Genomic DNA, 25,324 nt, shown 5'->3' with positions numbered 1-25,324 from the left:
AAAATATCGTTGTCACCATTTTATACAGTTGTTTGGTTATGGGCTACTGGAATTATTTCTTTTTTGGTGGAATTTCTCTAAGTTTTCCTTTCTTTCAATTCACACTCCTGTTGTGCTAGAGTAATAGAAGATTTTTCATCCTATCACTTTATGTTTTCTCTGCAATCATGTAGGAAGAACTACAGCTCAGCTCGTGGGGTGTTGTGACCGTGGCCACAGGGGTTTTCAGGTGAGGGAAGAGACGACAATGTTGACTCCATGTTCAGAAGGCTTGATTTATTATTTTATGATATATCTATTACATTATAACTATACTAAAAAGAAATAGAAAGAAAAGGTTCCCTCAGAAGGCTAAGCTAAGAATAGAAAAGAAAGAATGATAACAAAAGGCAGCTCTCTCGGACTCTGTCCGAGATAGCTCGATCCTTGATTGGCCATTAATTATAAACATCCAAGATGGCCCCATAAAAATCCACCTGTTGCATTCCACAGCAGCAGATAACCATTGTTTACATTCTTTTTCTGGGGCCTCAGCTTCCCAGAAGGGAAAATCCTAAAGAAAGGATTTTTAGTGAAAAATATGTCTCCGAAATGTCACCTCTTTTTATTTAGTTAAATTAAAGAGAAAAGTGTTTGTAATTTTCTATGCTGGGCTTATGCAGAGGAAAGAACAAACACTTCACAGGTTATCTGTTGCCAATCCAAACCTCAATCAAGTGCTGGTGTGGAATGAACAGGGAATTTCTTCGCCTGTAGAACATAAAATTCTATCATATCACCAAAACAATCCTACAATATAAGAAAATGCAAAAACAATGCAAAGAAAAATTCAAGTCCAAACAGCCGAGTTTCAGGAAAAGTCCATGGACTGAACATGTTCCTCTTTGCCATCTCTGAAAGTTTCTTTTGGTCCTGAAACAGGCTTGCCACAGAAAAATCCATCAATAGCTATCAAAAGTCCATTGACAGTCATCAAACAATTTCAAACAATTTTGAGAAAATTTCTGGAATGTGGAATGTCTTGGCTACAGCCCTTTATTGAACAACTTGGGCTGAAGCTAATTTTTGGCCCTTCAATGCTTCTGAGCTGCTGCCAGCTATTTCAACTCTTTTTATTTAATTTAATTTTTTTTCCTTTTTTTTTTTTTTGTTGGAAAGAGCAGCAGCAGCAGCAGCAGAGGAGCCTGAGAGAGGCCCTGGGGGGTCCTGGCCCATGTGGAAGGATCAGGAACCCCAGACCTGGCCCACAAAACAATGACCCAGGACCTGAAGGGGGAAGCAAAGCCCCCAAAGCCAACACGAGACCAGGAGGTGGCCCTGGCCCAAGCAACCAAGCCAGACAGCCCAGGCCTAGCCCCCGAGGCAGGCTCTGCATAGTCACAGACCTGCACCCTGCTGCCAGTACAATGGCAGAACGGGTGACCAAACGTTCCCTTTCCCCAAAATCACCGAGGCATGCCAGCAGCAGGGGAATAGAAGCTGTCCCAAGAATCCTCATCTTGTGTCTAGGAATGTTTTTTCCCTAAGGCAAGCAAGCGATGATGGCTTTCCGCTGTGCCCTCTACCTCTGCAATGCAAGTGTAAACGGTGTTCCTCCCATCTGCCTCCCGGTACCACCCCCACCCCCTCTGGGCTGGGGACCAAAGGCAGAACTTTCGGGACCCACCTGCCCCTCACCTCTGGGGCGCGCGAGGGGCAGCAGGGATTTCTGGAACCTCCAAGGAGGAACCCCCAACCAAACACCCCCCAACCCACCAAGAATGCTGATCTTGAAAGCAGGCAGCCAGGCTGCCCCCGCACCCAGCTGTCGGGCCATGCCTCCTCCACAGAAGGAGAGGCTGACGCCCTCTTCCCCTGTCCCAGGTCCCCCTGCAGGGGCAGCTCTGGGACAATCCGAAAAACTCGGGGAGGAAGTCATGCTGGATGCAGGAGCCACCGTGGCAGCCGCTACGGGGGCCGCGGGACCACGGGCAGCTTCGAGGGTCCCGTGGGCTTGGCGTCGTTTTCAGCAGCATCCTGAACTGGGACTGGTTTGGCGGAAGGCTGCAAAGCCATCGGGGGGGCTGACGGGGGCAACGAGGCTGAAGAGAATGCATCCTCCACTGGGTTGGAAGCAGCAGCGTCGTCGTCGTCGCCTAGCAACACTGGCACAGCCGTGGGAAGTGGCGGAAGCGGCGCTGGATCGCCATTGCCTAGCAACATCGGCGCAGCCGCAGGAAGCTGTGTGTTGGAGGTCGTAGACGCAGGATCCGGTGGAGCTGTGGGTGGAGCCGCCGGGGAGGCAGCCGCAGAGCGGGCTGAAGACTGAGGCCGCCCCCATCTCTGAGCAGGGCGAGCGGGGTCCAAGAGGCCAACCGAGACGGGACCTGCAGGGCTGCCAGGGGCAGCGCAGCCCACTCAGGATCCCCCAGAGAGGAACGGGGGGCGGGGGGGAAGACAGCTCTGTCTGAGCATGCTCCAAAAACTCAGGGAAAACAACTTCCTTGGCTCTGGGAAAAACTTCGCCCCCCCGCTGCGATTCAGGGGGGCTGGGAAGCAGCAGATTGTCCCCCTCCAAAGGGTCCTCTCCTGCGGGAATTGGGGGAAATGGGGCTTGCCCCGTGCAGTTAGCAATCCAGGGAAAAACAGCTGCTCTCCGTTTCAAGATCAAAAAGAGTACGCAGAACACTGGGTAAACGAGGGTGTTATGAACAAAATTCGGTTAATATTTTTTTTTGAGAAAAAAGTTACAAAAAAAGGCAGCCAGATCACTGTAGCTGCCGAAGCTCTTCGTGTTTTGTTATTGTAATCACGGGTCGTTGTCGTTAATGGTTGTTTTTGTATTAGTAAAAGCCCTGGCTGGGGCGAGTTAATGGCCCTTCTCCTGATACAGTGAAGGGTGGGGACCTTCCCAAACTGTGAGGAGAAGGGACCTGGAGGGGGGGGGGGGTTATGCAAAGTGACTCCAAGGACCAGAATGCTTTGTGAGACCCCCGACTCCAAACCCACGGAAAGACCCCAAAAACAACGAGCCAGATAAGAGTTGAGAGACTGGAGTGATGTCTGGACGTGAGGAGCCGAGTGCCGAGCCTGCAGAGATGCGGAACACCTTCGGACCCTCTTGCCCTGACCATGGGAGAAGCCCCCGGAGATGAGGGCCTGCTAAGACAGCCAGCAAAAGTACCATCTGACGGGGATCAGCAGGCCCTGAAGGCTCCCACGAGGATCTGATCCCCAGCTCTGCCCCTTGTGGACAAAGCTGTGCATATCCTCCTCCTCTGAGTCGCTTTGGGAGAGACGACGGGACGCTGCAGACCTGCCGAGCTACCCAATCCTAAGCTGATCACTTTTAATAAAGGCATTAAAAAGGAGAAGAAGTCTCCTGGCCCTTGTTTATTTCAGCTGGGGGTGCTCGTCCGGAATAGCCACGCCGCAAGAGGACTAAGGACTGGCCATCTTGGATCTTCAGAGGACAGCTGGCTACCAGGACCAAGAGGGATCGGCTCAGGACAGCGACGCAGAGGAGCACCGGAGCACCAGACTGGTGAGAAATCCGGTGGCGGGAGTGGGAGACGTGAGCATGTGTGTGAGTGAGACGAGGGCCGGCAGCCGGACCTTCGAAGCGAGTGGGACCCCTCAGTACCGCGTTTCCTGACTCCTGCGAAGGGGCAGGCCGGAAACAGGGGAAAGCGAGTGGAATTAGCGTGAGTGAAGTCGTCTCCCAAGGGGGAATAAAGGGCCCCCCCACTCCGGGCGTGCGGAGTGAATTACTGTGTATGAATGGCACGCACCTAAAGTAAGTCCTGACAGAGGGAGGTCAGGCACTTTTGTAAGTCTCGAGAAGGATTCAAGTAAGATTTGTCAGTCCCAAGAAGGATTCGAGTGTTTCACAAGCCCTGCAGGCAAAGTAAGTCCTGACAAAGGGAGTCAGGCACAAACCCCAGCGAAGGAGGCTGCGGTTTGCTTTTAAGTCCTGATACGGTGAAGCCTAAAAATTGGCGGGTTAGGCCAACTAAAAAAATCAGGCAGTTGTTTTTCCTGACTGAGGGAGTCAGGCACGACCCGGATTCTTGGCCGAGGCTTCGTGTGTTCAAGTCCCGATAGATGTAAGACCTGACGTTGGGAAGTTGGGCAATCAAGAGATTGGGCAGTTGTTTCAGTATAAAGTCCTGAGCATCAGGCAGAAATTTGAAGTTCAGTGGAGGAGGCTGAAGCTCCTCAAACAAGGTTTTTTTTTGAAATTCCCGGTCAGTAGAGGCACCTTTGGGACTTTTTTTATTGAGACCTGAAAAATGGGATGTTGTAATAGTAAAAAGACCGGCAAGAAACTGAGGTATATGCATCCCAATAGTCCCTTAGGAGAACTGTTAGAAAAATGGGATTCTATAGAGGCCACGGAGGGATTAGATAAAGTGAAAACGATCCATTATTGTATGGAAGCGTGGCCAGAATTAGAGGTGCAAGGAGGATGGCCTTGGTGTGGGACAAAGGATAGGTGGATGTGCCAACAATTAAATAATTATCTGACAGCTAGAGGAGATACTGATCCTGAGCAATTACTGTATATATCTTGCTGGGTAAAGAGCGCTATTGGGGATGAAGGGGTGTGAATTTGTAAGGTACAGAGACAGAAAGAGAGGAATGAAGGAGGGGATGATAGAACTAGTAAAAGATGGGACCCCCTGGATTATTTGCCTCCTTCTGCCCCTCCACTTTATAATCCTCTTCTTCGGGCACCTCAAATGGCAGGTCCGGTTCTTCCCCCGGCTGCCATCTCATTACCACCGGCTCAAACTCCACCTTCTCCCTCTTCAGCTTCCGCTATGATAAACCCAGTATCTCCCCCAGTTCCTTCTGCACCACCACAAGCGCCTATTCCACCTGCTGCATTCTCCACCCCTTCTCCAGCTCCGCTGAATATTCACTCAGGCTCTTCTCCCCCTCCTATTGCTGTCCCTTTACCCCCTCCTAGTTGGGACACAAATGCCTCCTCGCCCGATGAACAGCTATCAGCAAATACACCTGCTGATGGACAGAAAATTCAGGGTAACCCTGATATACCTCAAAGTAGTTTGGCATCTGAAGATGGGCCATACTGCAGCACCAGATCCAAGACCTCCAAGGTGGAGAGACTGTTTCCCCTCAGAGAGGTTCCTATGGGAGGAGTAGCGGGAGGTGTTTGCTTTGTGAATGCTCCCCTAACTGCTTCTGAGGTGAGAGGATTCAAGAAAGAGTTGGGGCATTTAGTTGAGGACCCAGTGGGCATAGCCAACCAAGTGGAACAATTTCTAGGTCCAAATATCTACACTTGGGGGGAGATGAATTCCATCCTGAGTATATTATTTTCCCCAGAAGAGGTCCAGATGATTAGGGTGGCTGGCATAAGAATATGGGAGAAAGATAACAGTCCAGGACCCCAGGTGCCGACAGGTGAACAGAAATTGCCACTAACGGAGCCCAGCTGGAACCCTAACCAGGAGGAGGGGAGGAAGGCCATGAGGGAATATAGGTCTTTGATCATACAGGGGATCAAAGAGTCAGTTCCAAAAGGAACTAATACCCAATTGGCATTTGAGGGTGCACAAGAAAAGGATGAAGCTCCTGCTGCCTGGCTTAATCGCCTAAGGCGGAACTTCCAGTTGTACTCTAGAATAGACCCAGACACCCCAGAAGGTCAAATGCTACTAAAAGTCCAATTTGTTACCAAATCTTGGCCTGATATAAGGAGAAAACTGGAAAAGATGAAAGATTGGCAAGAGAAGGACATTAATGAGTTATTAAGAGAAGCATTGAAGGTGTATTTAAGGAGGGAGGAAGAAAGAGCAAAGGCCAAGGCTAAGATCATGGTTGCTGTAGCTAGAGAAAGTGCAGGGTGGGCGGGTCCACCACCAGGAGGAGGCAAGGATAGGCCAGTACTCTCAGGTGCAAGAGGGATGGAGAAACCTCAAGGCTCTTTGAGAGAACGACATTGTTATTACTGTGGAGAGCCAGGACACGTCAGGAGGTTTTGTAAAAAGCTCAGTCTCAATGAGGCAATAGCCAAGGAACAGGACAATTAAGGAAGGATTCTTAAGGGGGAGGACTAGGGGTGTCAAGGGCTTTACACTATAGGGGACCCGATGCGACATCTAGAAGAGCCCTGGGGAAACTTTGAGGTGGGCCCCCTAAATGAAGAATTTGAATTTTTGAATAGATACAGGAGCAGATAAGTCCTGTCTCAACAAAGTACGAAGAAGTATAGTATAGTGAAAAAAACATCTGAAGTTAGACAAAAAAACAGCTAGGTAGAAAGGATATCCAGTAGCACCAAAACTAGCCAGTAATACTTAACTTGTAATAAGTGATGTGAAAGTAAAAGGTACCTTTTTGTTGTCTTGTTGTGTGTGTGAGATTGAGTCACAAGCAAAGTCAGCCTCAACTTCCCGGGCAGGTGGGAAGGGGGCAGTGGAAGTGTGTGTGTGTGTGACCTGCAAACCAGGCCTGTGTCCCCCGGGCGGGTGGGGGCTGTGGCCAAAGAGTGTGTGTATGTGTGACCTGCAAACCAGACTAGTGCTCCTCAGGTGTGTGAGGGAGCCATAGCTGTAAGAGCGTGAGTGACATGCAGACGGCCTCACAGGTGAATGTGCACCAGAGGCAACCAGAGTCAGGGCCCTTCCAAGAGGCCCAGGGATACTGAGACCTGTGGGCCAACCCCAGGGTGAGGGGGGGGCTACAGGGACCCATGATTTTCTAGCAATAATGATCCAGTTTGTGTCTTCAGGGTGTGAAGGAATGTGTGAGAGTGAATATAGACAAATTAGAATAGAGGTAATGTAGATTGTGCATTATAAGTTTTACCACATTTCCTTAGAGGGAAGTGTATTGTGTAGAAGAATGGTGTAAGAAAAAAAACCCCAAAAATTTAAGTGTAAGGGGTTGAAAGAAGTAATTAGGCTCTAAGTGAAATTAAGAAACAGAAGCAAGAGATAAATAAGATCTTGAAAATAGAACAGAAAACCAGTGAATTAAATACACAGAGATATAAGAGAATAAAAATACTTTGGGAGTTAAGTTAGCTGAGAAATACAACTCCTTGCAAAATACAGAGTATGTAGAAGTTGATGAGAGAAACATTCAAGCTATGGAAAAAGAGAAGTTACGCAATAACATTAAAAAGAGAAACTGAGTTTTGATAGAATCATAACATTGCAGACCATTAATGCCTGTGTTTGAAAGCCCGTTTCAGGTACTCTTCATTAAAAATTCAACTGTGCAGACCAAAAGAAAAAGGTTGGACTCACATCACTCTCACCCCCTGGCATTGGACCAGGATTCAACATCAGGTTTTTTTCCCTCTGGCATTCTGGCATTGGACCGGACTGCACCCCATTCTCCCTCTGGCATTGGACCGGACTCCACCCCTTTCTCCTTCTGGCATTGGGCCAGAGTTCCAGTTTTTCCCTCTGGCATTGGGCCAGAGTCCACACCACTCACCTCTGGGCACTGGATAAGGATTCATCTGCTTCACAAGCTAAATCACCTGAGTATACTGTGGTAAAAGGACCAAAGGATTTAAAGTTGACTCTCAGAAGGAAGAGTCAAATAGACTGAACTGTGTGGGAAAAAAATTGGTATCAAGAGTTCTAATATTGCTTAAAATGTTTCAAAACTGTTCTGTGTAAACTATGTTGGTAAAAAGTTTAAGACTGTAAATAAGAAATTCTGGTTAAGCTCCTTAATTTAATTCTAAAGACTCCAGGTTAATCCTCTACAGAGCACTCCCCTGGGAGGGGAAACCAAAATTGGTAGGGAACAGACCAAGAGAGGTTTAACCAGAGAAGCGGGTAGAAGGGAGTCTAAAGAGCTTGGAAGCTTTTCCTCAGTAAAATTCCCCAAGAGGCAAGGCCGGGTGGGCAGGCTGTGCAAGATGACCCATACCGGACTCTTGGGAAGGGTAGTACTGATGGCTCTGATTGCTGGTGGTGCTCTGGGAAGCCCAGCTGAGCGGTGCAGTGAATGCTACCAACCCCTCTATGAGGAGGAAGTGAGCTCCTTGTTGAGAGTCCACATCAGTTCTAACCCTGATTGTGTTAACCCCTCCCAATTGGTCCTTTATCAGAAAAATAAGAGAGTGTATTGGAGAGCATACAATACCGCCACTTTTAGGCAGCCACTCCTAGGAGAGTGCCCTATAGGGGAAGCCTGGTTGTGCTTTGAATGTGATGCTGCTGAAACGAGCTCAGCAGAACTAGTAAAAAGCAAAGAAATGGTGAAAATGGTAAGAAAAATTGTTTGTTACAAGTATTTATATGAGTGTACTAGAAAAGAGATTAACCCCTTTTGGAACACATTTCAGGGGAACTCTAAACACCTAGGTTTGATCTCATCTGGCAGCTGCATTGCTAGAGTGATAAAACCAATTTTCTTATTACCCAAAGAAACTGGATCAAGTTTGGGAGTTCCTATATATAATGATTTGGGAGAAAATAAACAGAACCTGGAAAGTGAAAAAGAAATTGAGAAAATCCAAAATTGTAAAAGCCAAATTCGGATCCCAATTTCTATGTTAAATAAAGTAATCCGCCTCCAGGCAGTATTAAGAATAAAGAATTCAATTATTAGGAACATTTCAAACGAAATAAAAAGATTAGCATGTGTAAATAATGAAGAACAAACTCCTACACTTGATTCCAGTGGGTGGGAGAACCTGGAGATTTTCAAAAAGGATGTATGGGAAAAGGTAGTTTTTCTCACTGTGTGTGTACTTGGAGGATTGGTTTTTTTACTATGCTTATTTATCTGTTTTAGTAGAATAGTACTTGCTGTGCAGACCAACCTGAAGAAACCAAGGAAAGTAACAAGGTTAAGTAACCATGATTACCAAAGGGCACAAGAGATTTATAGTAGATTCAAAACAAAAAAATTGTGAGTTGATGCGAGCTTAAAATTTAAGCTCGATTAAAGAAAAAGAGGGGGGACTGTTATGAACAAAATTCGGTTAATATTTTTTTTTGAGAAAAAAGTTACAAAAAAAGGCAGCCAGATCACTGTAGCTGCCGAAGCTCTTCGTGTTTTGTTATTGTAATCACGGGTCGTTGTCGTTAATGGTTGTTTTTGTATTAGTAAAAGCCCTGGCTGGGGCGAGTTAATGGCCCTTCTCCTGATACAGTGAAGGGTGGGGACCTTCCCAAACTGTGAGGAGAAGGGACCTGGAGGGGGGGGGGGGTTATGCAAAGTGACTCCAAGGACCAGAATGCTTTGTGAGACCCCCGACTCCAAACCCACGGAAAGACCCCAAAAACAACGAGCCAGATAAGAGTTGAGAGACTGGAGTGATGTCTGGACGTGAGGAGCCGAGTGCCGAGCCTGCAGAGATGCGGAACACCTTCGGACCCTCTTGCCCTGACCATGGGAGAAGCCCCCGGAGATGAGGGCCTGCTAAGACAGCCAGCAAAAGTACCATCTGACGGGGATCAGCAGGCCCTGAAGGCTCCCACGAGGATCTGATCCCCAGCTCTGCCCCTTGTGGACAAAGCTGTGCATATCCTCCTCCTCTGAGTCGCTTTGGGAGAGACGACGGGACGCTGCAGACCTGCCGAGCTACCCAATCCTGAGCTGATCACTTTTAATAAAGGCATTAAAAAGGAGAAGAAGTCTCCTGGCCCTGTTTATTTCACAGGGGTACCCCAAACCACGGTCCCAAACGGCTTGGAAAATGGATTCCATGCATTCCCATACGAACATATCAAGGGCATACAGCACATCCTTAAAAAACCCAAAGAGCTTTGCCCATCTAAAAAACTCATAGAAATGTCTCTCCAGCAGGAGAATTCCATTGTCTTCACCCCATTTGTGCCATAGGGTAACAAGTTTCTGCTCTGAAGGGGAGAAAAAAACCTCTGCCTCTGTGGAAGGGGTCCTCCTCATTTGCAGCCACAAACTGCGAAGGGCAGCATTTTCAGGAGGGGAAATGTTAAAAGTACCTTGTGACAGTGTCCAGCACTCTCTGGCCAGCTGCATGGTGCTGCTGAGCTTTCCGGACATCTTCCTGGAGGCTTTTCAGAAGGTTCTCTTTGTGGTCAGCCTCGGCTGTGAACTCCGTCCAAATCAGGATTGTCAGTTCTTCAGCTCCTGGCTAGAGTCCACTTCTATGGTCACTTGTGAGGTGACCATCAACGCCATACACTTGGGGTTTACCCAGTGCAGCAATGCTCCTCTGGTGTCTCACCAATTGATCAATGGCTTCCTCAGTCGAGGGGTCACCAACTGTGACTGTGGTCACAGGGGTTTTCAGGTGAGGGAAGAGACGAGAATGTTGACTCCATGTTCAGAAGGCCTGATTTATTATTTTATGATATATCTATTACATTATAACCATACTAAAAAGAAATAGAAATAAAAGGTTTCCTCGGAAGGCTAAGCTAAGAATAGAAAAGAAAGAATGATAACAAAAAGCAGCTCTCTCGGACTTTGTCCATAATAGCTCGGTCCTTGATTGGCCATTAATTATAAACATCCAAGATGGCCCAATAAAAAATCCACCTGTTGCATTCCACAGCAGCAGATAACCAATGTTTACATTCTTTTTCTGGGGCCTCAGTTTCCCAGAAGGGAAAATCCTAGAGAAAGGATTTTTAGTGAAAAAGATGTCTGCAACAGGGTGTACTTTTTCTCTCTATGTGGGGAACTTCTGCATTGGATACTAGAGCTTCTGAACTGTACTGCTGAGATTTGGAGAAAGTTCTCTTTAATCTCTTGTCTGAGTTTCTTGTGATTTTCATTTATCTGATCTTCTAATTTCTGCAGACGTGTTTCTACTGTTGTGATTTTGGCATGTGTTGGGCTATGTATAGTATCTGCATATGCTCAGAAGGTTTTTGCCATATCAAGCACAGTTTCTTTACTGTTATCTTGCTTCATTATTGCTAGAGCAGAAGCGTATTCTTGTGGCTTAAGTCATACAAGTTTCTGCTGCATCACGGATGCACATGGTACTAAGTCTGGATTTACAGTGTTTATGTCATCTGAGACGACAATTTCTGCTACTGCTATTTCTTTCAAGCATTGAATTCTTTGTTCTATGGTCTTCCACTGAGTTTGTTGCATATAGAGATCATTTGTATACAGATATCTTTGTGCTACACTTTCCAGGACCCGTGCCCAGAGGCTGTGAGGGTTAGCTCTCCTTATCATTCTTTGGTCGATGATGGGATTATGTGACAGGGATCTCAAATTCTTTGTCTCACTACTGTTTAAAATTGTAACTTTGCCTGCAGCATCTTAAAGACGGACTAACTAACTAATTAGAGATTCATCAGGTCTTTGAGTGTAATCTTTTTTTAGGCTACTAAGGTCTTTCAGGGAATAGGACTCAATAGTGGCTTTTGATCTTATGTTAATTGCTTAAACTTTGGCTTTTGTATCAGTAATTGGTGTTGAGGGTTTTTCTTTTGGATCATCATTGTCAGTCACTGGCCAATTGGTTTTGCTTGTGTGCTTCTTTCCTGCAGCGACTGCCAGTGGCTTAGGCTCACTGTCTGGTTTAGCTACAACCTAAGTAGCTGGGGTGTTGGCTGCAGCCTGAGTGACTGGAGTAGCTGCTTATTTATCTCCCTGCCCCTTTTCCTCTGTCTGCTGCTTTACAGTATTTAGCAGTGTGGGATAAGCATACTTCAGTATCTTCGTAAACGCTCTGTAAATCATTATCACCAAGCCCAGCACAATAGGTATTCTAATCCTTGCCCCTCTACTGTAAAAGTTACGTGTTAGAGACAATAATCTTAGTGACTAGAAAGGTACTAAAACCTCAAAAAAGCCTAGAGACTAGAACTACATGAAGGCCTCTATGTTAAATGCCACTAGATGTATTTGTCAGGGCAAATTTTGGAGTTAACCCCTAAAGGTGTTCCTCTAGAAAAGCATATTCAATTGGTCTCTCCTCCAACCATTTTGGGAAAAAAATACCTCCTTGGAGAAAAGTGGAGAAAACTGTTTATTAAACAATAAAACCTCTTGCTGCTCCAAAAAAGATGACAAACTCAGAAAAGTCCCTTCCCTGGGTTGCAACTTGGCTCACTCAGTCTCTTATCAGTCCCTCCGGCGCTGGAAATGTCGTGGCCCAGGCCCAGCCCAGTGGGCCACAGGTGCGAGCTGCCGGTGCTCTTCTGGGTGTTCAGTCTAGAGCAGGTTTAAACAGGTCTAAAGAAAAGGGTAAAAAAACAAACTACAGTCGCGGGAACTTCTTTCCCTCAGCTAGCTAAAACTATCTACAACAAAGGAGAGCTTTGTCCTGCTGTTTGTCCATCCGTAGACAACAACAGTCCAGGAGCAGGAATGTGGAGGAGTGAGTGCATTGTCTGAAAACAAACTGCGCGCTTCTTCTGTCCCCTCTTCATTCTCTGGAACAAGTCTTAAAGGTGCAAAACTTATTATTCAGCATAAACAGAACAGATGATTGGGGATAAAAGCGTCATATAGTCAACCCAGGACATTACGGGAACATGGCAATGGAAGTATTTGAAAAAGGAGAGAGAATCATCCAGATTCTGCTGGAAGCCAGCTTTGCCGTCAAGAACAGTGAAGTCAAGGGACCTGCCTGAGAAAACCAGTTCCTGGGAGTAAAGTGGCAAGACAGATGGCCTGAGATTCCCACTGAGATCATCAATAAGATCACTGCAATGTCTCTACTGATCAGCAAGAAGGAAACACAAGCTTTCCTAGGCACCATAAGTTTTTGGAGTTTGCACATTCCTGAGTACAGCCAGATCGTGAGTCCTTTCTACTTGGTTACCTGCAAGAAGAACGATTTCCACTGCGACCCTTAACAGCAGCAAGTTTTTGCCCAGATCAAGCAGGAGATCACTCATGCCATAGCCCTTGGCCCAGTCAGGCAGGGACCAGAGGTGAGGAATGTGCTTTACTCTGCAGCTGGAAACAGTGGCTTGTCTTGGAGCCTGTGTCAGAAGGTGCTTGGGGAGACTCAAGACCGACCACTGGGATTCTGGAGCCGAAGTTACAGAACATCCGAAACCAATGACACTGCCACAGAGAAGGAAATCTTGGCCGCCTATTAAGGAGTTCAAGCTGCCTCCGAGGTGTTTGGCACAGAAGCACAACTCCTGGCACCCTGACTACTGGTGCTGGGGTGGTTGTTTAAAGGAAAGGTTCCCTCTACCCACCACGCCACTGACGCCACATGGAGTAAATGAATTGCCCTCATTACACAGTGTGCCCATATTGGAAACCCGAATCACCCTGGGATTTTGGAGGAAATAATTACAAACTGGCCGGAAGGTGAAAACTTTGGTCTCACTGACGAAGAGGAGCAGGAACAAGTAAGACGGGCTGAAAAAGCACCACTGTACAACCAACTACCAGCAGAAGAAACACGATACACTCTTTTCACTGACAGTTCCTGTCGCATCTCATCATAGGGATGAAAAGAAAGTGAAAAGCAGCCATATGAAGCCCCACACAACAGGCTGCACAAGCTACTGAAGGAGAAGGTGGATTCAGTCAACTTGCTGAACTCAAGGCTGTTCAGCTGGCCCCGGACATTGCTGAAAGAGAGAAATGGCCAAAGCTCTACCTTTATACTGATTCATGGATGGTAGCCAATGCTCTGTGGGGCTGGCTGGAAAGATGGAAAAAGGCCAGCTGGCAGCATAGAGGAAAACCAATTTGGGCTGCTGAAGAGTGCAAAGACATCGCCACTCGGGTAGAAAGCTATCTGTGAAAGTCTGTTATGTAAATCCTCATGTCACTGAGCTGGGCAAATGAGGAGCACCAAAACAATGAGCAGGTAGACCAGGCTGCAAAGATAGAGGTGTCACAGATAGATTTAGATTGGCAACATAAGGGGGAGTTGTTCCTAGCTCAATGGGCCCATGATGCCACAGGTCATCAGGGCGGAGCTGCTACCTATAAGTGAGCATGAGACCAAGGGGTAGATCTAACCATGGACAGTATTTCTCAGGTTATCCATGACTGTGAGACATGTGCTGTGATCAAGCAGGCCAAGTGAGTGAAGCCCCTATGGTATGGTGGGCGATGGTCGGAATATAAGTATGCGGAAGCCTGGCAGATTGACTATATCACCCTTCCCCAAACCTGCCAAGGGAAGCGCTATGTGCTGACCATGGTGGAAGCCTCCACAGGATGGTTGGAGACCTACCCTGTGTCTCACGCTACTGCCCAGAACACCATCTTGGGCCTAGAAAACCAAGTCCTGTGGAGATATAACATCCCTAAGAGAATCAAGTTGGTCAACGGGACCCATTTCAAGAACAGCCTTATAAACACCTGTGCCAGAGAACATGGTATTGAATAGATATATCATATTCCTTATCATACACCAGCTGCCAGAAAAGTTAAACAGTGAAATGGACTACTTAAGACTACCCTGAAGGCACTTGGCAGAGGAATCTTCATAAATTGCGAAATGAACTTAGCAAAAGCCACCTGAATGGTCAACACCCGAGGGTCCATCAATCAAGCTGGTCCTGCCCAGTCTGAGCGCTTGCACACAGTAGATGGAAATAAAGTCTCTGTGGTACATGTGAAAGGTATTTTAGAAAAGACTGTTTGGATTACTCCCACCTCAGGCAAAGGCAAACCCATCCGTTTTGCTCAAGGACCTGATTACACTTGGTGGATAATGCAGAAAGATGGAGAAGTCCCTTGTGTACCACAGGGAAACCTATTCTTAAGTGAGATCTGTGCGTAAGGTTATATTGTGTAGAGTTTATTGATTTGGACATGATGCACATGGTAATAGAATAAGGGGTGGATAATGTCTTGGCTTTCAAAGGCAAGATGTGGTGGGGGATGAGTGTTCTACTGCCATCTGTTAGAGGTGAGACAGTTATCCTCTGTTAATTGGCCCACTCTTAAAACCAGGTGAGCAGTTTTCTTTATCCCTTCCACAACTAATCCTCCCTGGGGGGATATCTTCTGTTAATGAGCCACTGAGTCTCACTGCATGACTGATAAAATTACATCATCCCATTGTGAGATGCTCTGCCCAGGGGATTAACAGTTTAGTTCTAATGTGATAGCATGCACACAATAATAAAGCTGCAAAGCTGCCTTACAGTAGAAAAAGTACAAATATTTTTGTCTTGATTAAATGCATGTGGAAAAACTTGTATTTGCTATTACATTATGTAGCAAAGTGAAGATTATTTTTGTAATCTTTGTAATTAATTTTGAGTTCAGCACAGGTCTGTTACTAATGTCCATTCAAGTGGACAAGGATGAACCATGTAGGTGTGTGTCTGGAATCTGGCTCGTCTTCAGATGGTAGGATTCAGGGTGGTGGATGAAAGTGATGCAGTTATTATAGTATTAGTGCTCTATCACTGCATGCAGAAATTAATGCAGATAGTGAAGCCTTCTAGTGGAAGAGATACCTTTTGTGGTTTATCTGTAATACAATGTTGAGTTTAAGAAAAATATTCTTAGCAACTCTATTATATCTACTTTCAATAGCACCTGCAAAATTAAGGAATTAAAGAGGATTACCTGTCTAGGAAATGTTTTACATTTTCAAGTTCCCCCGTTGAAAGAAAAATGAAACTCTCTCAGAAGTAGGAAAGAAACTGAGGAATGTAAAAAGTTGCATGTTTGCATTGCTTCTCACAGTTACTATTGGATTTTATTTTGTGCATTTCATATAACTTTTGTCACTTATTTTATATAATAAAGCCCTGGTGTTTGCTGCACAGAATGTGGAACTTATTTAGGGTTAGACTGCTCCAAAGACAGATAAGTAATTATTAAGTAAACCGACTAGATACTTTTAGCAGTAATTCAGTGTAATTGCAGAAACAGGTTTCTTGAGGAAAGGATAGTGGTGATGTCCTTAGTAAGAGTATCCTTGCAGATAAAATAGAAGAGTGTGTCTGAGCAGGTTGCCAAGTGAGCCAAAAGCTTGAAGTTACTTGTACAGGGAAAGAAAATGGTCTCCTTAATTAGAAAGGATGGCAGTGTTTTGGGATATAAAATGCTTTGTTTACCGTAGTGCAAAAACATAGTCATGCTGCAAGACTTCTGAGCATTAGGTTTAAGGTTTGTTCCTACATATCCAGTTCATCTTCTAATGATAGAATTCTGGGAGAAATTGGAGTAGGGCAGAAGAAACAATGTGCCATCTGGTTTTCAACCTCCCCAAGGATAATGGGGCTAATGTGGAATGCTTACATCTTAATTGTGATATTTCTTGGCCTTGTTTCTTGCAGTTGGTAAACATGAATTAACTGGGCATAAGGTTGCAGTGAAGATCCTAAATCGACAGAAGATTCGCAGCCTTGATGTTGTAGGAAAAATTCGCAGGGAGATCCAGAACCTCAAACTCTTCCGACATCCTCATATAATTAAACTGTAAGTTTTGCTTGCTATAATCATAGCTATTTAAACAGTAGTCCCTTGCTCTCACTGGTCTGAAACATGTTTAAAGGGCAATACTATTAGTGATATACTTTAAGGAAAGTAACCAGTTTTCAACTATGCAACCATTTTTGGTGTACTTTGTAATGCATTTTCACAAAACTGATTATTCTGCAGGGCAGAGGGCTTCCATTAGTTCTTTACTTACAAATTCTTTGGGCAGGTATAGAGAAGGTAGTGGCATGATGGATGCTTACAGTAACATCAATCTCAGTTGTTTTAGCTGCTGCTTCTGTTTTCTTTTTTCTGGTAATGTTTGAGCTTTGTTTCTGTTTGGAAACTGAGTTCAGTACAAGATTGTAAAGGGTACTTTGATAGTAAATTTGTTGTGTTTTTTTTACTCAAATTTTTTTAGGGTTGTGCTGGTCAGTGCTGTGTTTTTTCCTGTGTAGATGGTGCTCTACAAGATTTTCCTGAAAGATGTGCAGTCTGTTAAATGTGATCTCATATTTCAGAGCTCTTCAATATAGCTGTTACCGCTTAACTAAATAAATGCGATATATACAGTGTGCCCGTTTACATTTGTTTGATCAGTAGCTCATCAACAGAGTTCAGAATACAGTTATGTCCCGGAGTAGACACCTTGTATCTGGTCTGAGGAAATAAATTATAAATGCTATTGACTTTTGTACTTTTTCTATAAAGTCAACCTGTACATCTAGCAGGGCAAATTTAGAATATGGGTGACTTTCACTGTTAATTGTGGTGTTGGAGTTAAGGTTTTCTTTATTGGCAGAGTATTTTTTTTTGATCATGCTTTCACTGATATATGCCATCCCTATACACTCATTTGGCAACAGCACTTATACTGGAGCTAAATTTGATTGTGTCAGATCACACTGACTTCTTCAGTGGGTCAGTTTGCAGAAGACTATTGAGCTGATAAATTTGGCTGCAGAGCTGCTAGTGCTGCCAGTTAGAATTCATGAATGAGTCCAAAGTATATAACTTTAGCTAAAACAAAATAGGAAGTGTAAGTGTGCCAATTGAGATATTTGGGCTGGAACAAGAATGTGTACTTCTGGTGCTGCCAAACTTCTAAGTCATCTTAACAAGTTTGAGGTTTCAATTTCTTTATTGGGGAATTATGGGGAGAATTTTCTCTTCTGCATGCTGAGAGAAAGGTCAAGACAAAGGAGATGATGGAAAAATTGATGGGTCCCAAGCTTTTGAGCTGGTCATTCTGCATTTCCAAAACAGAAGGGTTATTAGCCTGAATGCAAATAGCATTTGAGCTATGTGGCAGACATCTTTTCATAAAAATCCTTTCTTTAGGATTTTCCCTTCTGGGAAGCTGAGGCCCCAGAAAAAAATGTAAACAATGGTTATCTGCTGCTGTGGAATGCAACAGGTGGATTTTTATTGGGCCATCTTGGATGTTTATAATTAATGGCCAATCAAGGACTGAGCTCTCTCTGAGACAGAGTTGGAGAGAGCTCCTTTGTTATCATTCTTTTCTATTCTTAGCTTAGCTAGCCTTCTGAGAACTTTTCCTTCTATTTCTTTTTAGTATAGTTATAACGTAGTATATATATCATAAAATAATAAATCAGGCGTTCTGAACATGGAATCAACATTCTCACCTCTCTCTTCACCTGAAACCCCTTGTGACCACCGTCACAGAGCTATAATTGATAATGTTGTGTAGATAGACTTGCTGGTGACTTTGGATCATGATGCTTGTGCTATTAGCTGTATTAGGGAACTGCTAGGTTTTTATGAAGCAGAGCGATGCAGACTCCTCAGGCAGGTGCAAAAGAGAGTTCCTTTATTGCAAAAAACAGGCCTTTTTAAGCAGATGAGCTTTTCTCAGTTACATACTTTTAAAATACAACAAACATAATCAAACCAACCACCATACACCACGATGTGAACACATAATGGTTATATAACTTGTTTTTCTACCTCTAATTCAGCTGAGTCACACCCATAGTCCTTTTCTACTTAGCCAAAGTAACAGGAGTGATCCATGATTTTATAAGGCCTTCATTTTTTAAGGTTTTACCTATCTGCAACACTCAGTAGCAGCTCAAGATACTTGGCATAAAGGTAATGAGATTATTTCAGCTGAATATTACAAATTAGACAACGTCTAATTTGGAACAGCATGCTTTATTAAAATTTTTCATACAATGCTTTACCAATATATGCAGTTGCAAAGCTACCTCACAAAGATTTTCTTTTTATACCATGCTTTAAATAAAAACCTTTGGAGCATCTCCTGTTGTGGTTTTTGACCTTTAGCAATAGAATGCATCTTGTTTTCCTATGTAAATTGCCTCTTTGTGCATTCTGGTCATCTATGCTTTGTGGTTTGATAACCTTACTTATAGGTATGTAACTATTTCACATTTTTTCCATAACTACAAAAATGAACTGACTATAGAGAAACATGACTGAATCTTCCAAGAGGCTGAAAATATGAGGTGCAGAATGGCTCATTCTGTTCAGTGATGCTAAGAGGTTTATCTTCCAGCACTGCTCACTATCTCACTATCTAGAGGATGGAAAATGACCGTGAAGATCTAAAATAAAAGCTTGCTTATGTTTGCCTGAAGCATAGAGCTTAGTAATTTCACAACTATGGAAAAGTTCATTAACAGTAGGGGTGTTAAAAATGAGGTTGCACGGTAGTTTTTGGATTAAAAGGATTACAGTGTTATTTCTGTAGAGTGTCTTAGTGATGACTTCAGAATGTTCAAGTACATGACACTTTCAACCAAGGTATTTGAGAGAAAATTAGTAAAGGTAAAACATCTTGGACTATAAGATGTTATTGGAATGTTACACTACAATGCTAAGCTGTTAAAATAGATACATGCACACATATATACATGCACACATACATTCACCTGGATAGTCTGAACTCACTGCTGTCAAGCAAAACTTCTCTGTTAGCTGGAGCATGTCTGTTTTTTCCCCTTGTCTTAGAATCAGCATTTGGAAGAACATTTCAGTTCTATAGTGTATGGGTGAATTCAATTACTTTTTTACAATTGGGATATTGTATGCTTAAGTGTAGTACCTTGAAGCATTCATTTGCATCCAATTGCTATCTCCTGTCTTCTTAATATAGTATCTGAATTTTTTGACTGAGGGTTTATCGGTGTGCATTTTCTTGCTATGTTAAAAATTGGTCTCTTCTGACTGCTGGAAGAAGAAAAAAACTAAACAATCTTTAGGTAAGGATATGTAGAAAACATATCAATCTCCTAAGTGGAGATTTTTCAAAACCTCAAAGCTAACTTTAAAGTATAGTGATAAAAATATAACCAAGGTGTTAATGCTCTTAAGTACTAATGAGAAATTTAGGTCTCTTTGTGAAAGATAATTGCTTTCAATCATCATGAATATCTTTTCAAGTCTTGAAGTATACTTTATTTATGACAAGGCGAGGGGGTTTTGCCTGTTAAAGTTGAAGGGTGTGTGCTTTTTAAGACACTAGCAAAGTCCTTTCGAATCCTTTCCTGATTACACTAAAATGTCTGTGAGACAGCACTGTATATGGCTTCACAGAAAACATTTGGACTCAGAGTAGTCCTCTGAAAGTACAAAGACTGATCTTCCTCGTGGGAAATACCAATTCCCTGGTGATCTTGGTGATGATGGTATCACATAGTGAAAGGAGAGGAAATAGCTTCTGAAAAATATTAACATTCCAGTAGCTGTAAATGGGCTGTTAATTTTTTTCAAGTATACCTTTAATCTGACTCTTTGCATAACTTTGGTTTTACTGAGTGCATAGACTAACAGATACTTATTCTTATCAGGTACCAGGTCATCAGTACACCAACTGACATTTTCATGGTGATGGAATATGTTTCAGGAGGAGAACTGTTTGATTATATCTGTAAAAATGGAAGGGTAAGAAGTAGTCTAACTCTACAAATCAATGACTTGCATTCTATTATTGCTTTTGCAATCTTCCTGTTAAATGAAGGTTTGTTTCTTATGTATTCAGCATTAATTTTGCGGTTAGCAATTAAAATATACCTTATGACTATATCTTGTTTTGAAAATAAAAATGGTTATATATCAACATGTTTCAAATCTTTGTATGTGACTTTGTAGCATTTTTCCAGTCTACTGAAGAATAAATGATACTGATATGTTCATTTACAATTACTGTGTAGAAACTGGATGGATATACTACCCAATTGGAGTAGCTGTAAACTTTCTTCAGTATAAACTATTACCGAAAAACTACTGTTGTGCCCTTATTACCCTCTTCTACTATTAGACTGGTTTCTGTGAAAGTCCTAAAGTCACTTTTGACAAAACATCTAGATATCCAGGATATCTTTAGTTAGTTGTTAGACTGAGCAAACTTTGACACAGATTAGGGTGTGTTTATAGGAAATATCCAGTTAAGTCTGCTGTTTAGGGCTAGCTGCTAATAGGAGCATGAACTGTATCCAAAGTTTATCACTTATATACTGAGTGTCATCAACTTTTGTCAACTTTAATCTTATATCATGCTTAAATATCTAAGTTAATTGATATTTTAATTAGACAAAATTAATGTTTGGGTGCTAATATTTCTAATTACTGAGTATATAACATCTGCTGTATAAAATATCAAAACTATAAATGATAGCTTTTGGTCATTGGAAAGTTTCCTTCAGTTCATATAAGGGAAAATCAAGTTATCCTTCCACTGTCTCAAAATTGTTTAAAACCTTTGTTTGTCTTAGCTTGATGAAAAGGAAAGTAGACATCTGTTCCAGCAAATCCTTTCTGGTGTGGATTACTGTCACAGGCATATGGTAGTACATAGAGATCTGAAGCCTGAAAATGTGCTGCTTGATGCACACATGAATGCCAAGATAGCTGATTTTGGTAAGCATTGCTATTTTATATCTGATCACATTTCTGGTGTTATTTAGATCCTGTTAATTTAGATCCTGGCCTGACCGCAGGACCTCTCTCGCTTTTCTCGCTGCCGGCAGTTTGCAAAGTTCAGGTTGAAACAGTTTCTAATTGCTAAATGTAGTCTTTACGAGTGGCTACAGTTGCAAACCCAAAACAATCACCTTCGAAGCAGAGCTCTCGCCTCTCTCTCTTTCGTCACAGCTTTTGCTAAAGTCTCCACTTCCATAGTTTTTTCTCCTTGGCCAGGTGCTGCTGATGAGTCACCATCGACTTGGACTGGGGTGGGGAGGTTGGTGCAATGCCCTGGCTGCAGACTGGCAGCTGCAGAATTCACCCTAAGGCAGCTCAAAACCGCTAACTGCAGTGTCTCTGAGACAAGGAAAAACAAATGAAAAGAGAACCAAAAAAACCCTCCACTTAAGCAAAGTCCAAACAGCCAGCAAAGCAAAAACCATGTGGCAAAAGGGGGCAAGCTGCTTGTTCCAACAGACTCTAAAAGCTCCCTCAAAACACATCCCCCCCTCCCCCCCCATTCTGTTCCTGGCTGCACTGCTGGTTCTTAAAGACACAGCTTAATATTTTCTCTGATAATGCTAAGTAGACTTAGTTCCCCACCTTGCCACTTCAAAACTGACTGATTGTCTGTTTCTTTATCTATAAAATGCAGATGCTTAGCTCTCTTTTAAGTACAGTGCAGGGAAAGTTCATCATATTTAAGAACTACATTGCTCTAGTAAAATACACTACTTCTAAGAAACTGCTCTAATTTCACTTAAAAAGCTCTACAGATGAGACTGAAAAATGTAATTAAAGCATAAAAGGTAAAATAAGAACAGTTTTGCAAATTCCTGTGCTTTTAGCTATATAACTGCTGTGAGAAACAGAGCTTACTCTTTGAAATTTTTAAAAGTTTAACAAGGGATAAAAGGGACAATATCCAGCGCTGGGGTGTTTGGCAATATGCCAAAAACATACTTGGCTTAAAACAATGTTCTTATATCCTGTTACATTACATGCATTATATGTACATTCGTGAGCATTTATACATTATTCAAACATTCTTGTGAGTTTAGATGTTTCAGGAATTCTTTTGCTTGGTTTTAACCTTTGACTTGTCTGCATGCCATCCTGTAGATTAAATCAGTACATTTTATTTTTTATCATGGTTCCATCTTGTTGTTTTTACACCCTCTGATAACAAAGTAAATTCTTCTCTTGGTGCTCTGGTTTTTGTCACTGTTACCATTCAGATAAGATAGTCCACAAATGTGAGAAAGAACATAATTATTTTACACCATTCTCTGAGTTAGTTACATGAATAAAAGTATGTTACCATTACATAGTCTTAATTTTAATATTATGCTAAGGCCTGAGATATATTTATCATGCTACTATTTATATAAGCTATATGGTGCATACATAAACTGACAGATTATACTATACAAAAAAGCAGTTAAAAGACATGATGAATTGTACCATATCAAAATCTTTGTGATTAATAATAACATGCAGAAGCTAACACATCAATGCAAAAGCCAATACTATATTGTAATTTATAACAGCTGCCTAAGTAATCAGAAGCTTAATTGTTTATAGTAGCTATTTAACACAGCTGCTGTGAGGACTGATAGCAAGTTCTTGGTGTCTAAATTGTGGCAAGGCTGTATGCACTCCTGAGTTCCCTTATTCTATATAACCTCTTAAAGAATTTTAGGCAATTCTGTGTTAGCATCTTCCTCTTTGGCATTTAGAAGAGAATATGGTTTTTAAGACACTTTTGTGTTAATGACCAAAATCCTATATTACTATGTTGCTCTCTCCTTTAGAGCAGCTTTGTTCTCTATCATGCTTGTGTAATCCAGAATGGATTAGGTTTTGTCTTGGAATTAATATGTTTTTGAACATTCCTAGGTTGTGTGCAATAATAGATTGATGTTACTCAAGTTTCTGGTAAACTAAATGCAGGATCATGTGTCATTCTCATATAAAAACTTCAATCACTCCAAATAATTTTGCCTCCTTACTGAGATAAATTAGTTAACTTTCTAATTTGAATTATCAGTGATCTTTTCTAGTGTAAAATCACTTTGCTCTGTGAATCTTTAGTAGTTATTCTTATATACTTTCAGGTCTATCAAATATGATGTCAGATGGAGAATTTTTAAGAACAAGCTGTGGTTCCCCTAACTATGCTGCACCAGAAGTAATTTCAGGAAGGTAGTTTCTTTTCTACTGGATACATGTATGAGCTTCTTTTCTATTGGGTGCATATGTGCATGTACTTCAGTCATTTTGCTGCTTAATTCTAAAGGCTACAAAATAGTGTAATTCACAAGCTTTATACTAAGAAATTGTGGGCTGAACTCTTAATTGCCTTGATAATTTTTCATAAATATTTAAGACTTTGACCGAGCTTTGAATAGTTTTTGTAAGGTGGAGGTGATGTCTGATGTCCCAAATACAGTGTGTACAGTGTCCCTGAATTGGTTTAAAAAAATCTCATTTACAGCTCAGATCTTGGAAGTAGAGGTACAGATAGAAATACAGGCAAAGTATACTGTGAAGTTGAGTAGCAGTGAAATATCTACCATAGAATCTATATTCAGTCTGAATTTACTCAGTGATTGTCAAATATGCTGCTTTCAGCTCACTACCCTAATATCTTTTGCTGACTGGAGGCCAAATGTATGTTTTATTCATGCAGTAACATAGAAGATGTGGCAAGTTCTGCTATGTGGACTTGTCTTAAACTTCTTAGCCTCCAAGGCTTGGAGGCTAGATGACTACATAGATTGCACTCAAAGAGTGATAGCAATGTATAACACGGGCTTTCTTGGTAGTAGTTGCAAGTTTCTTTCAGTTTGCTGTTATCTTAAATTGTATCTGTGGATTATTTTTATGCAATAGAGAGGAAAACAAAGTACTTTTCTAGTTTCTGTTACATATGTGAAGAGGAAAGACATGAGTTCAAGGCGTAGTACTGAATGGTATAGTGAGTGCCGATTAGTTGTCCAAAGTTCATATACTCTTGATTAACGTGATACAATTTAAGAATGTAGAAAAAAAATCTATTTAAATGTATTAAGCTCAAATTGCTAATATTTAACTTTTTTCCCAGATTATATGCAGGTCCAGAAGTAGATATTTGGAGCAGTGGAGTTATTCTCTATGCTTTGTTATGTGGAACACTTCCATTTGATGATGATCATGTGCCAACCCTTTTTAAGAAGATATGTGATGGTATCTTTTATACCCCTCAATACCTGAATCCATCTGTATCTAGTCTTCTGAAACACATGCTGCAAGTAGATCCAATGAAGAGAGCAACAATCAGAAACATTAGGTAAAATGTTAACTGATATCTGATCAGAGGAGGCTGGAATGTTAATTTAAATGAAAATATGCAGAACAAAGAAATAATTTATATAGCTTGTCCCTGGTTCATAGTCTGAGATGAAAAATTCAACTTCTGGTTTTTTGGCTTTGGCTCTGGCTCTGATCTCCTGTTGCCAATGAAGTATCTACTGGTGGTCAGAGTAGAACAAATATATATGTTGCATATAAAAATTCTGTGAAATTCTACATTTAAGAGTGCTAAAGCAAGCCTGTTTACCTGCAGAATGGTTTGCAAAAACTGTACGGTATTGACTTCTCTGGGCAAGAAAAATATTTGCTGATGTGAACTGCTGTTTTGTTTGTAAATATCTGAGGGGAAGTTATGACTCTTTAACCTGATAACTATTGATTTTATTAATATTTCTGCAGACTCAGCAAAATAATCTATTGAGGTTGAATATTCCATGTATAAGATGGCACTCACTATTCTAGCCTGAAAACCCTGCCATGAACCTGTGTATGAGTGACAATTGCTACATAGACTACTGATAAGTTTAAGACTGCAGATAGACATAGCCATCAGGGACTCCAGATTTCAAGATAGAATTATGGAGAGGGTGACCACTTTGACAAGTGAACAGTGGGTAGAATTAAAAAAAAGGTAGCTTCATGCAATAGCATAGTTAGGTATTCCTGTTTTATTTGTGAGAAG

General features: G+C 42.2%; 1 protein-coding gene across 1 annotated transcript in view; it reads left to right on the top strand.

Moving 5' to 3' along the window:
• Nucleotides 1–25,324, top strand: part of LOC128941421 (5'-AMP-activated protein kinase catalytic subunit alpha-1-like) — a 76,258-nt gene that overhangs the window by 30,848 nt on the left and 20,086 nt on the right. The window contains exons 2-6 of the mRNA XM_054283177.1: nt 16,197–16,338; nt 20,175–20,268; nt 21,099–21,243; nt 23,406–23,493; nt 24,395–24,619. Of these exons, the coding sequence (XP_054139152.1) occupies nt 16,197–16,338; nt 20,175–20,268; nt 21,099–21,243; nt 23,406–23,493; nt 24,395–24,619 (694 nt within the window). The remainder of the gene's footprint in view (nt 1–16,196; nt 16,339–20,174; nt 20,269–21,098; nt 21,244–23,405; nt 23,494–24,394; nt 24,620–25,324) is intronic.

Source organism: Melozone crissalis, unplaced genomic scaffold, assembly GCF_028551555.1.
Source record: "Melozone crissalis strain CALT ecotype California unplaced genomic scaffold, PUWL_Pcris_2 ptg000035l_1, whole genome shotgun sequence".
NCBI lineage: Eukaryota > Metazoa > Chordata > Aves > Passeriformes > Passerellidae > Melozone > Melozone crissalis.
This window is presented reverse-complemented; position numbering and strand designations above follow the sequence as displayed.